Genomic DNA, 12,922 nt, shown 5'->3' with positions numbered 1-12,922 from the left:
AGAGTAGATGCGCTGGGTGAAGTGGCGCGGCTTAAATGTTGAAACGAGGTGAGCGCAGACACTACCAAAGAAGCTGGGCCTGTTTGGTTGCCTCCGAATCAGGGTCGCGGGATGCAGGTAGCTAGCTTGCGTTTGGCTTCCTGGTCCAGGCATTGAGCCAGGCTTGTGGCGTGCTACGTTCCTACAAATTTTATCTTGGAAAAATCATTGCATATGATCGTATAAAATATTGTTTCGTATTATAGATTGCACACAGATTAGAATTTAAAATATTTGAATATGGGATGGAAGATAGGATAGGTAAGCTACTGAGACAAGCCCGCAACCGGCCCTGTTGATAAGATCTAGATCATTAGATATGAATAGAAAAGCTTATAAAAATTATCCTACAAACCTCATAAATCGCTAAACCAAATTTTGATCAATACAAAAAACAATATTAAAACAACTATTTTACATTAGCATGAATTCAATATATGTAAATCTAAACAATTCTAGTAGCTCAATTTTTTAGTTTAGTTTGAACAAGGCAAGCTACACAACAAGGAGATGATTGCAGTTAAGTATGGTAAGCAAACCATATGGGACATAGGAGACTCAAGATACATTTGCTTCTTCGAATTCAAGTTAGGTGATTCACACACTAATTGGTATTATATGCTAAGCTCTCATTTAGAACATCGTAAAAACCACATTAGAGGGAGTCACTCCAATAATATTGATGATCATCAATCTTTGAACTTCACAGAAGGTATATACTAAGTCCACTTTTCTAGTTTGTTAAGTTTTCCCACTAGCAATGCGGGTAAGACTCTAGTATTATTATAGCTCACGAAATATTAATTAAATTAGATGGGCTAGCCCATTTAAATTCAACAAGCACTCCCTCTATTTGTTTAAAAAAACTTTATTTTAGATATATATTTGCCCCTAAAACAAAAGTCCTTTTAGAAGAAGGAAGGCTAGATGTAAAAAGGGAGAGCCAGGTCGGTTCATCTCGAAATTGACCCATCGTTTCGCAACCTCCGTCGATCCATTTTAACATGGGATGTGGCGTGGCTGGGACACCACCACATCAAGTGACCTAACCTAGCCCAATTGGATCCTAGGTCTAGGAGTGTAATCGAATCAGATATGGACTGATATTGCTTTTTCCATATTTGTTTTCGTATTTTCTCTTCGAATCAGATATGTATATTATCGACATCTTAAACATCCAACTTTGAGTATAAGAATACTAATATAAATTAGATACTGAATACTCGAAATCGAATACGGATCAAATCTCAACCATTTTAAATAGATCAAACTCGAATATTGATAAATAATATCAACATTCAGCACCAAACAATAGTTTTAACAAAATTTAACAATTTCATCAATCCAGTAGCATCAATCAATATATCATAGATGTAAATTGGAGATAGTGTATTGAATTCGAATGGCCCACATGTCAGATAACAGATATAAAGATATGATATATATATGCAAAATAATATCTATAGATATTTTATTATATCCATACTTGTACATATGGATAATAAATGTCAATATATCCATATCTAATATATAATTACTCACTATTATTTATTCATATCCTTACCCTGGAGTAGAGTTCTGTCTTGAAGCCTTGAAGATCCACCGGCGCGGAATCTCATCGATTGGCTAGACGCCTACGTGTGGCGTGGCCCACCCGACTCTGACAACGCGGCTTTGCATGGACCTCCCGACGACCATTTCAAAAGGGTTCAGAATTTGGCTGCTCATGCGTTCACACAACTCGCTTTTGATCGCGACAGAAGCGCCTTTCTTTTGCGGTTTAGGCCGTACCAGTACAACCGCATAAAATTGACCTGGCTGTGGACTATGGTCACTGCTCCGTACAAGGAGACTCCCTGCACGGGGACCCGTGCTGAGCTTGGGCAACAAGAGTGGCAGGGGGTGGACCCAACAAGTGTGCCCGCCGATCGAGGCAGCGGTGGACCGACCGACCGTGGTCGTCGACGACGCTGGCTTTCCATGCAATGCAAGCGCCCTCAGTGACGCACGGGAAAAGGCGCATGCGGCGGCGGGGATCCTTTGCGGACAGGAGATGACGATGAGCGAGCGGTGGACCCAGCCAGACGGGTACCTAGGTGGGGCCCGCACCTCAGCGGCCGCCGGCCGCAGCCCACCGGCACGGCACGGCGTCCGCATGTGATGGGAATGGGATGGGCGGATGGCCAGCCGGCAGCCACCGCAAGCGCGGCAGCGACGCGGTTTCCGTAGGGCCCCACTCCACCGTCCGGTCCTCTCCTTTCGCTTTCCTCTTCCGCACCCATCGCTACGCACACCCTGAACCCCTACTACTACGTAGAGGCCTCATCAGCTGCTTATGTTTTCTTTTTCGTGTTTCTTGTTTTTGAAAAAAATCATGTGCACCTACTCCTATACTCTGCTCCACTCGTCCTCATAAAACATAAAGGAAAGAACTATTCCAACATTCAAATTTGTCTTGAGTTATAAGAGATAAAGTGTAATCCTTTTTAAAACCGAGTTTAAAAAATGATTAGATCGGCATACATATATAACCAAAGTATCAAGTATGGTTATATCACGAATGTCTTCCTATGATCAAGAGGTAGTTAAATACATCATTTGTTTCGCGCCCTAGAATTTCTAAAGACACCTTGTGTTCCACAAACAACAAGGAGGCAAGACATTAGGGCCAATTTTAGCTCACCTGCGTCTCTCAAATGCTGCTATGCTAATGTTTCGAAAGATTCTACTGAAAATGATGGTGTAGACAGCCCGTGTGCTCCCACCATTTCGGCCTCGCAACGCTGGCTGCTCACAGTATAAATTCCCGCTGGCCGCCGTCGCCTCCCGCTACCCGCCTCACCTTTCCTCGCCTACGCCTACCCCCACCACCTGTCACCCCAATCCAATTCCAAGCTGCGAGCTGTCGAGCTGCTGCACCTCCCCTCTCTCGCTAGTCGCTTCCATTCCCTTCGTCACATGGCGGCAAACCGCTGCACCGGCCTCGACCCAATCTGGACCCACGCCGGCGCCAGCCACTGCTACTTCTCGTCGCCCCCCGGCTGCCTCACCTCCGCGGCCGCCTTCGAGAACTCGGCGCTCACCTCGGCGCTCCGCGCCTCCATTGCGCCTGCCCACGCCAGCTCCGCCGCGGCCCGGCCCTTCTCCCCGTCCACCCCGTCCTCCTCGACCTCGTCCGCCTCCGAGCTCCTGTCCAGCGGCCACGACGCAGCTCCCGCGCCGGTGTCCAGCAGGCCGGGCCAGCCGCCCGCCGCCCGGGCCGTGGCGGGAGGACCTAGAGGGGGCCGCGTCGCCAAGCGCAAGCCGCGCCCGTCGCGGCGCCCGCAGACCACATACATCACCGCCGACCCCGCCAACTTCCAGCGCATGGTGCAGGAGATCACCGGCCTCCCCGCCCCTGGGCCCTCCTCCTCCTCCTCCCCCGCTGCCGCCGTCGCCGCGCCCAGCTGGACGCCCGCCGCGCCCGCGTGCGTGCTCCCGACACTGGACACGTCCGCTTTCTTCCTGCTCGACCGCGCCGCCGCTGCGCCAGCGCCGGTGGACAGGAGCCCGGGCGCGCGCGCGTGGACCGCGACGCACACGCACGCCGCCGTGGCAGCTGGGGCCGACGGCTCGGACTCGGCGGCGCTGCTAGAGCTGGAGGCACTGGTGCGCGCCATTGAGGGCGAGTGTGGCTTCCCGGCCCTGGAGAGCTCGGGGCTCATCTGATGAGTTGGGATTGGAGCTTTTGTCCGTCCGAATGTCCGATGGCACATGATCGGACGGCGGATGTCGGTTGAGCCGATGCCTTTGAGATGTATACTAGCAAGAAGTATTAGGCTGCTGCCTGCTTTTAGTTGAGTACATCTCTTCTCCATGAGGATTACATGCATGGTTCCTTCTATTCTAGTCAGTTAAGGAGATGACAGTGTTAATTACTTATTCCGTAATGAAATCTGATGGCTTTCTTAACGTGAAGGCCTTTGCGTGTTCCCTATTTACCTTTTGAGACTTTCAGTTTTTTCAGCAATCAGGAGTTCATGACTCAGGAGTAGAGATGGCAATGGGTACCCGAAACCCGAAACCCGGTGGGTTTTTACCCTATTAGGGGACGGATACGGGCTAATATCCAAACCCACGGGTTTCTTAATGGGTGATAAGCTAAACCCAGCGGGTACGCGGGTACGGGTATGGGATCCTAGTACCCATACCCGCAAACCCATGGGTTTCTAAAACCCGGCATAATATTATTAAACAAACAAAAAGTTCATTTTATGGCCTAGTAAACATGGTTGGCAGCCCAGCCCATTAGCTATCTATGAAATCTAGAGCCTCAGTGCAGGAACGATTGGCTAGCATCCGAATGAGCCCAGCCTAGTAAACATGGTTGGCAGCCCAGCCCATTAGCTTTCTTGTCGGGCACGGGTAGCCCGCGGGTACCCGGTACCCGGGTGGGCACGGGTACGGGCAAAAACTTGTACCCGGCTGCGGGCATGGGTTTCTTAGCGGGTATATTTTAATTTCACGGGTACGGGTTTGGGAACATAGTACCCAGCGGGTACGCGCCCGTTGCCCTCTCTACTCAGGAGGGGATCAGGGGAGTTGCACGTAACAGCCCCATGGTTCTGGTTTCGTTAAACGGCAGCCAAAAATGGCAGCCATCAGGCCATGCAAATATGCATGTAGTGCTGGGAATCTGGGCTGGGCTTTTCGGGCCAGCACGAGCATGGCCCGAAGGCGGGCCTGGGCCGGACCTCAAATTCCGACCCGTCGGGCCCCGGCATGTCCCGCATAAATGGACTGGGCTTGGGCCGACACGGCCCAATTAAGCCCAACCTGTTTAATTTCTTTAATTTAGTAAGATATCGACGTTATATTGTTGTTATATTTCGAGTTTATGTGGTTAAATGTTGCTAGAATTATTTAATATCTTTAATTTAGTAAGCTATGAACTTTATATGGTTGTAATATTTTAATTTTATGTGATCAAATATACGGGCCGGGCTTGGGCCGACACGGCCCAACGAAGACACGACGTGGTTTAGGGCCGGACTGGGCCACTGTTTTTACACTTCGGGCTGACACGGCACGACCAAAAATTGTTTGGCCTTTCCTGGCCCGAATCCGTTTGGCATGAAGCACGATGGACTTGGGACGGGCTGGCCCGGCCCGGCCCAATTCCCAGCACTATATGCATGCACTGCACAACACACAGCACATCACTTAGGGATGGCAACGGGGAATTCCTCGTCGGGTTTTAGCTCCCCAAACCTGTCCCCGCGACGAAATTTTTTTCCCGCGGGGATCCCCACGAACGCTTGTGGGAGACATTTCTTCCCCATCTCTGTTCCCCGCGGGGATAAATCCCCGTCGAGGATCCCATCCTCGCTTAAATTATAATTAAATCGTACTTCATTTGTTATCAATGTAAAACATTGTCACTTATACACATTATTAGATGTAAAAATTATTATGTGCGTATTAAAATTAATGTATTTGTACAATGGGTGATCTCTTGATAAGATAATTATTATTTTTATCATTAACTATTATATGAAAACATTATCACATGTAAGTTTAACGGGTCCCCACGGGGAACGGGGATGGGGAATGCTTCTCCATCCCCGTCCCTGTTTATCCGTCGGGGAAGAATTTCCCCCGTTTACATCCCTGTGGGAGAAGAAACTTCTCATCCCCATCCCCTAACGGGCTATTTGGGAGCTATAAACCCGAAGAGGATTGGAGGGGCTAAATTCTCCTTCTTATTCAATTTTGAATAAGAAGTGAAATTTAGCCCCTCCAATCCCTTCTGTTTTATGGCTCCCAAACTAGCCCTAATAGTGGAATTCCCCACGGGGAATCAGAGAATCGGGGATCGGGTCCATTGCCATCTCTAACAGCACTACTCTTTCCTACTAGTTGTACAATACAACTACGTAGTACACTACTAAATTAACCTGCGTGTGAACGCAACGGTGGGGACCAGGGCACCAGCGGCAGGCAGATGCGTGGAGTGTGAACGCAGCGTCAGCAGCTCGCAAAACGCGAACCCACGCGTAAAAGTAAAATCACCGAACCGATGAGCGCAGCATTGCCGGCGTGCATCATCCACTCATTAACCGGCAGATAGGAACTCCTGGAACGAACTCACGAGAACGAAAGGAGAAAAGAATGTGCTGAACGTTTTCAGCTACAGACATCGATCTTTTTATCTGACTGGCTTGTTCGATTAAAGTGGATTGAGGATGATTGAATGAGATTAAATCCTCTCCCATACAAATTTATATAGAAAGAGATTTAATCTCCTCTAATTCTCCTCAATCAATCCCTAACCCAACAAGTCCTTAGGTTGTGTTTCCATTTTATTATTTTATTCCCTAAATTGTCAGATACGAAAACTAAATTTAAACTAAAATATAATAAAATATATGACTAAAAGTTAGCTAAATTTAAACTAAAATATAATAAAATATATGACTAAAAGTTAGTACCTAGAAATCAAACGGTCCCTTATAGCGCACATGTACAATTAAGTGGAAAATGGTTATCCTGACAGCACTACTATACTAATGATCCGTTCCGTAAAAAAAAGAAACGATGCAGTTTTTTTAGAACAATGATTAATCGAGCTATCATAAATACACAGGTAAAAAATATATTAATATTTAGTGTGCTAAATAAGTATTAGATTTGTTGCTGTACAATATATATTTTTTCGTAATATGACTGTTTTAAATGTCAATATCAATTTTCTATAAATCCAGTCAAATTTAAATTGGTTTGAGTCTAAGTCTAATCAAACCCAGAACTGTACTATCACTTGTAGAACAGATGTAGGACTTCTTTTAGGAACTGGTCCCTCCATCCCCAAGTCGTTCTAGACTTTTTTCTATAGCTTTTCAAATTATCTGTTGTTCCCATTTCTCAATATACCTTTACCTCTCCTCTCTTACTTGCTAATTCTCGCGTACAAAGCTAAAGCGACGAGCTATAGGCACCCGATCGATTGCTCAACCTAAACATATATAGTCGGAATCGATTGCTATTTCCCTCTTTATTATAAACAACAGCAATACTGCGACCATGTAGCTGGCCTCGAAGCGTACTTGAATTACAGCAATTTATTCAACAGTTACTTCGTTTCGTCAGCAAAAGAATCAGAGCATAACCTGAGCTTTCGCTGTCGAAGAACCTACATGGTTCAGTTTCTACGACGGCGACAGCAGGGGTTCTATGGATCAAGCACAAGCTCGTGAGTCGTGATAGAAAAAACTGTTCAGATCTATACATATTACAAAGTAACATCAGGAGGATGTGGACAACGATCGATATGCACATAGGTTTGTACATTAGTGTATATATATATACACTAATGTACCATGAAAAAGATTCAAGCTCTATCTACCTCCTGCGTCTTTCCGACCTTCTCCATCGCATCCTCAAATGATTTCTGCACATTTAAGAGCTTGCATCAGGCATACGGAGTAGCACTAGTGCGCAAGATCACACACTATCCCGCAACAGTTACAGGTACAGATTGTCATTCCATATAGATCTTGCTTTTCTAATCACTCAATTATTTGAAGGGCTTACCAATCTAACCGATTCCTCTGATCCTCTCCCACATGCCAGAACAGAAATATCAGCACTAAGTACATCTACAGGGACTTCTTGTTTTATTTTTCAGGATCTATGGCAGAATTTTTTTTCCCACCATGGACCAAGCAAATTTCACTACTCATCATATTCAACATTTGAATTTAGTGATAGGTAAATTCTAGCTTTACAATCATAAGCACACCAAAATTTGCAATATCTTGATGATTGCTACAAAATCTCCTCAAGCTAAGACCCTGACATAAGAAAACCATGCTGAAGTAATTTAGATAGTTAGGCATTGGTGAGAACTACACAGCACCTAAAGTCGACCACTCAGCATTCACAAAAAGAAAAAGAGGGCTATCAATTATAATAAAAATGTATCAGCAGAGTACAGTTACACAATTTTGAATCAGTTTACTGTCTACTAATGCAACACATCATGATCTGCGCCTCTGTCAGGCTCACTACTGGCAATGTATGAACATGTGAATAGGATAAAAAAAAGAATAATCCACATGTCATCAAATAATAATCTACGTAAAGCACAATACAAGAATCTTATGCTGACTTGTCTACTCATCTAGTTTCACATTTTGATTTAATGATAACCCAAGATTTTTCTTAAACAAATAGTGATCAACATTTGAAGAGATGGGCCTATTCCACAATTTTGAATAAAGTGTCAATAACCATGGGAGGTAATGGGATTATGGGAACACAAACCTAGGGTATTGCAATGTTTTATTTATAGAACTAACAATCCTGTTAGGAAAGAAAAAAAGAGAAAATATCCCTGTTGCATTTTAGATATGACCAAAAAACAGGGCGTACCCAGTGCTGAAAGCTCCCACAAGGTGCAAATCATATAATTTACTGTTTTAGTTTGCTTAGAGTCAGCTTCACTTTTGGGGCGCAATATGACAACAACAACAGCAGAAGTCGTGCAACACTCTAAAATCGTATCTTGGTGAGTTAAGAAAATTCCCTAAAGATTTAGAATTTCAAGCGTATTATAACAAAGTGACTTTCTTTTCTAAAATTTAATAAATAGTAAATATAAAATGTTGGCTATATAAAAACTATAATAAATAAGATAATGAGTTATTCTACATAAATTACTCCTATTGGGTTATATAACTATGGGAATTCCATACTTATTAAATTTCATGCATACAAATACTTATTTGAGCAAAGTAAATGAGGAGTAAATAAATATAAAATATTTGCATTCATGTTGGTGTTTTGGTTGTGCATATAAATATGATTTCAAAATTTAAAATCAGATTTGAATTGGGATAATTAAATCTAGAAATAAAAAATAGGAAAAAAAGAATAGCAAATAAAAGGCTTATCTATTCGGTCACTTAAGGAACACAACCCACGTGAGTTTTTCCTCCTATTTTTTTATTCCACTTGCCGGATCTTGCATCACTGTTACCTATTCTAGGTTCGAGTTTGTTAGAGTTCCTAATAGATATGATAAGATTGTAACAGATAAGTACCAGATTAGATCTATCATGTAACAGATTTAGGTTCGAGTTTGTTAGAGTTCCTAATATATAGGATATGATTGTAGCAGATAAGTACCAGATTAAATCTATCATGTAACCATCCACCTCCCAGCCTATATAAATACATGTCACCATAACACCTCAAGCCATCAATCAAAGACTCATCTCATCCATAGCCTCGCAACCGCCACCGCTGGCCGGTGGGCCTGCCACCGCGGGCAGGTTAACGCAACCCCGTTCCAGCGTGAACATGATCGTGCGGGGAGAAACAGTCCTGACCGTCGATCCGGTGATGAGCGTTGTGCTCTATATTAATCAACCCGCCGTCCAACTGTGCGGTAAGATGATTACCTAGCAGTCCCTGAGAGTTGCAAATAAGTCCCTAGTGCTCGATTTAATTATAAAAATGACCGAAAACTAAATTAATCCCTATATTGCTCGTTTTAACTCCGATTTAGTCCGTTCAAGTTGCGTTAGTCTCGTATTAAATTTGTCTACGCAATAACAACATTATTTACAACATATTGCTTACTTTTATATTATTTATCCTATGATTATTGATTTATCTTGCTAATCAAAGTTAATTGTCCATGATTATAACCTGACTAAAAATACAACCTATAATCAAGTTATATCTTGGATTAAGTTTAACTAATTCTCACATGATTTATATTAGTTAACATATAATTTATCTTTTATTGTTTAATCACATCTTTGGAAAGTCATATCCTCTTAATCGTAACTCTAAATTTAGTGGTTCTCGAACCTACAATCTCATAGCAACATGTAAAATATTCTTACGTGGTCTGTCCTCATGTTTGGTGTAATGTTATTTTTATGTACTCTTTGTCTGCTTGAATGTATTGCTACGAGTAGCAGCGAGGTTGCGAGTCACCGAAGACCAACTTGGTAAAGTACCTGGAAATTCGAGTTACAGGCAAGTTGTGCCCTTGATCACTCTTCTTTACCTAATAATGTTCCGGATAATCACTGTAACATGCTCAAGTTAATTTGATGGGACCTATTAGGTTTTTCTAGATTTGTTTATCTCACACCTTGTTTACCACTAAACTCTTGAGTAGTTTTGCTATTGATCTACCTGGTTTTGGGAAATTAATGTTATTATGATCATGTTCCAGTTATGCTGTTGTTTTAATTATTGTTCATGACAAGATCATTGTGTTAATTGGAACATAGAGCTTAACTTAAGATATACGTGCTACCACAAGGGTAGAATGGGACGCCCTTGGCTGACTAATTAGGAAAGCTAGTAGAGTACTACCTTACCCGAAAGGGGCAAGAGCGGTAGAGGAGTTGCGTATTCTCGGGTCGATCATGCTGCGGTGGCTTTTTGGACTAGGGATTCCTATAATGCCCTTCTCAGAAACCGTAGCGAGTTTTCTGAAGCTAATAGCAACTTTGTAAAGGCCTCGTAGTGGATCCCTAGCCATTCACCTTGAAAGTGTCTAAGGGCCTTGCAAACCCTGGCTAGACGAGATACACGACTTGTGGGTAAAAGGCGCAACCGCTGCAGAGTGTAAAACTGGTATATCAGTCGTGCTCACGGTCAAGAACGACTAAAGACTCTCGCATGATTAATTTATGGAACTAAACTTAATTTGTCATATGCATTGCATCGCAGGTGTTATTATAAATTGTGATCTCTTATTTAAGTGGGTTGGTATCTACTTATACTTAGTAACTGCTAATAAACTTTTGACCAACTTTAAAAGCAATGCTCAGCTTTAATCATCTCCTTTGGTAAGCCTTACACTTCACATGAGCTCCCACCTTTAGTAAGTTCATGCACATTATTCACCACAACTTGTTGAGCGATGAACGTATGTGAGCTCACTGCTCACCCTCGCTGTACTCACATCCCCTCAGGTCAAGAACAGGTACCACAGGATGAGGCGTATGAAGGATGCTGCGATGAGTTCGTGGGTGGTCTAGGTCGTCGTCTCTCAGTCAACTTTGGTTGCTGGATCGTTGTCATCGTATGATGTAACTATTTATCTATTTTGTACAGAACTCCGTTATATATTAAAAATATGACATTCATTTATGTACCATGAGTCATCATATGTGTGAGACTTGGTCTTAGCACACATGTGAATCGTGCCCGGGTTTAGACCCCTAAATCCAGGTGTGACAAGTCGGCATCGATCGAATGAGTCATTTCACCGATCCTGCGGTCCGTTTCTTTTCTACAACTTGCCAAAGCAAAATGGGTGAACTTCATAATTTTTCTTCTAGTCACCTCCATCCACATTGTTTTTACATGACGGAGCAGGACCCTTTTATGATTAACAAACCCATTAAGAGCTGATTGCATGGCTATCACCCATCAGCATACGGCATAACCTCACAAGGAGCACAAATTATGTACTCAATTTATAAGTTCATGTAACATCTTGTACCAACTAGCGGTTAATAAAATTCATACTGACAAATAGGCCCAGCTGATTATACCAAGGAATAAATCTGATTATCTAAACATTATGAAAATTAATGAAGGAACACAATTGAACACACTTACCCCGGTGTTATTCATCTTCCAAATTTCTAAAATAGTCCAATCAAGAAAAGTTGCCCCAGATAGCAATACACTGCAATACATAGATATCCATAAGTTGCTGGTTCTCAACAAGAGTGTCATATTTAAAATACTAAGATCACCATAACTATAATACTTCGTAGAAAGCAAAAACACTACACTGAACAACACTAGTTTGCAACATCCAGCATGTGTTAGCTAAAACTTGTAACAACCATAGTTTTCTTATGAGAAACTGGCCTGACGGAACATCAATGGACTGCAACCATGTAAGGCATATTTGCATATTTGACTCCATTTTGATATCCCTAGATCAGGAACTGATCAATCATCTTGTGTGCTTCGTAAACAAGCCGAGGTGGCACTCACCAAAACAACAACTATTGGACATTCCCGGAAGCCCACTTTTTGCACGGCGAAAATGATAGCGATTATGAACGATGAAAAACTTCCGATTCCGACGCCTGTTTGGCTTACCTGGCTAATCCCAGATTGATAAGGAACCCTCGCCGAGTGACCGCCTTCAGTAAGAATTCCCAATCAATTGACCCCACCGAGGCGCCGGCGCCGGCACCTGCACCCGGAGGAGTCCGTCGCCACGAACCGCCGCCATGGCCGTACCCGTAGGAAGCCGACGAGGAGGCCCAACCAGAGGAGGAGGTGCGCGCGTAGGAAGACGTGGAACCGCGAAGACGGAGGTCGTACTCGGCGCGGCGTCTGTCGTCGGAGAGGACGTAGTACGCGTCGGACGCCTGGCGAAACCGGCTGGCGGCGTCGGCACGGGCGGCCGCGTCGGTGGAGCCGGCGTGGCGGTCAGGGTGGTCGCGTAGCGCGCTGCGACGGAAGGCAGCCTTGACCTCAGCCTTGGTGGCGTCCTGCCGGACACCCAGCGTCTGGTAGTGGTTGCCCATCGAACGCCTGCGCCAAGGCGATCGGATTCGGTCGCTGGATTTCAGGAGGAAAGGCGAAGGAGCAGGGAGACCCGAGCGGTCGAAAGGGATCGGCGGCGACGGGCGGCGTCGTGGCCGCTCTGCCTGCCGCGCGTTTTCCCCAGGCCCGGCTCGGCTATTTGCAGTATACTGGGCCGAATTTGCGAAAAACCCCACTGAACCTAAGCTCTCATCTTCTGCCAACAGTTTTTTTTTTTCAAACACAATTTGCGGTCAATTGGGTTTTACTTTTACACCCAGCATAAACAGTTTTTTTCCTAAATAAAATGGATTGAAAGGAAAAA

The 12,922-nt window shown here is 44.1% G+C and overlaps 2 protein-coding genes across 2 annotated transcripts; one reads left to right on the top strand and one right to left on the bottom strand.

Annotated features, from left to right (window-relative positions):
• The first annotated feature begins 2,877 nt into the window (after window positions 1–2,877).
• LOC100280416 (uncharacterized) lies at window positions 2,878–4,014 on the top strand. Its single transcript, NM_001153339.2, has one exon. The coding sequence runs from the start codon at window positions 2,998–3,000 to the stop codon at window positions 3,745–3,747; it is 750 nt and encodes a 249-aa protein (NP_001146811.2). The 5' UTR covers window positions 2,878–2,997; the 3' UTR covers window positions 3,748–4,014.
• Window positions 4,015–7,093: 3,079 nt separating this feature from the next.
• On the bottom strand, window positions 7,094–12,723 carry LOC100282119 (uncharacterized). Its single transcript, NM_001367058.1, has 3 exons — window positions 12,166–12,723; window positions 11,671–11,740; window positions 7,094–7,468 (listed from the first exon to the last, which is right to left on the bottom strand). The coding sequence occupies exons 1-3, from the start codon at window positions 12,597–12,599 to the stop codon at window positions 7,409–7,411; spliced, it is 564 nt and encodes a 187-aa protein (NP_001353987.1). The 5' UTR covers window positions 12,600–12,723; the 3' UTR covers window positions 7,094–7,408.
• Window positions 12,724–12,922: the final 199 nt, after the last annotated feature.

The sequence above is a fragment of the Zea mays genome, chromosome 3 (assembly GCF_902167145.1).
Source record: "Zea mays cultivar B73 chromosome 3, Zm-B73-REFERENCE-NAM-5.0, whole genome shotgun sequence".
In the NCBI taxonomy this organism is placed as follows: domain Eukaryota; kingdom Viridiplantae; phylum Streptophyta; class Magnoliopsida; order Poales; family Poaceae; genus Zea; species Zea mays.
This window is presented reverse-complemented; position numbering and strand designations above follow the sequence as displayed.

Bases quoted from the DNA above. Each gene is read 5' to 3' on its own strand.
- LOC100280416 (NM_001153339.2), top strand. From the start codon at position 2,998: ATGGCGGCAAACCGCTGCACCGGCCTCGACCCAATCTGGACCCACGCC.
- LOC100282119 (NM_001367058.1), bottom strand. From the start codon at position 12,599: ATGGGCAACCACTACCAGACGCTGGGTGTCCGGCAGGACGCCACCAAG. The intron at 11,741-12,165 runs GTAAGCCAAACA...TATGTATTGCAG, and splicing joins ATCAATCTGGGATTAGCCAG to TGTATTGCTATCTGGGGCAA. The intron at 7,469-11,670 runs GTAAGTGTGTTC...TTAAATGTGCAG, and splicing joins GGAAGATGAATAACACCGGG to AAATCATTTGAGGATGCGAT.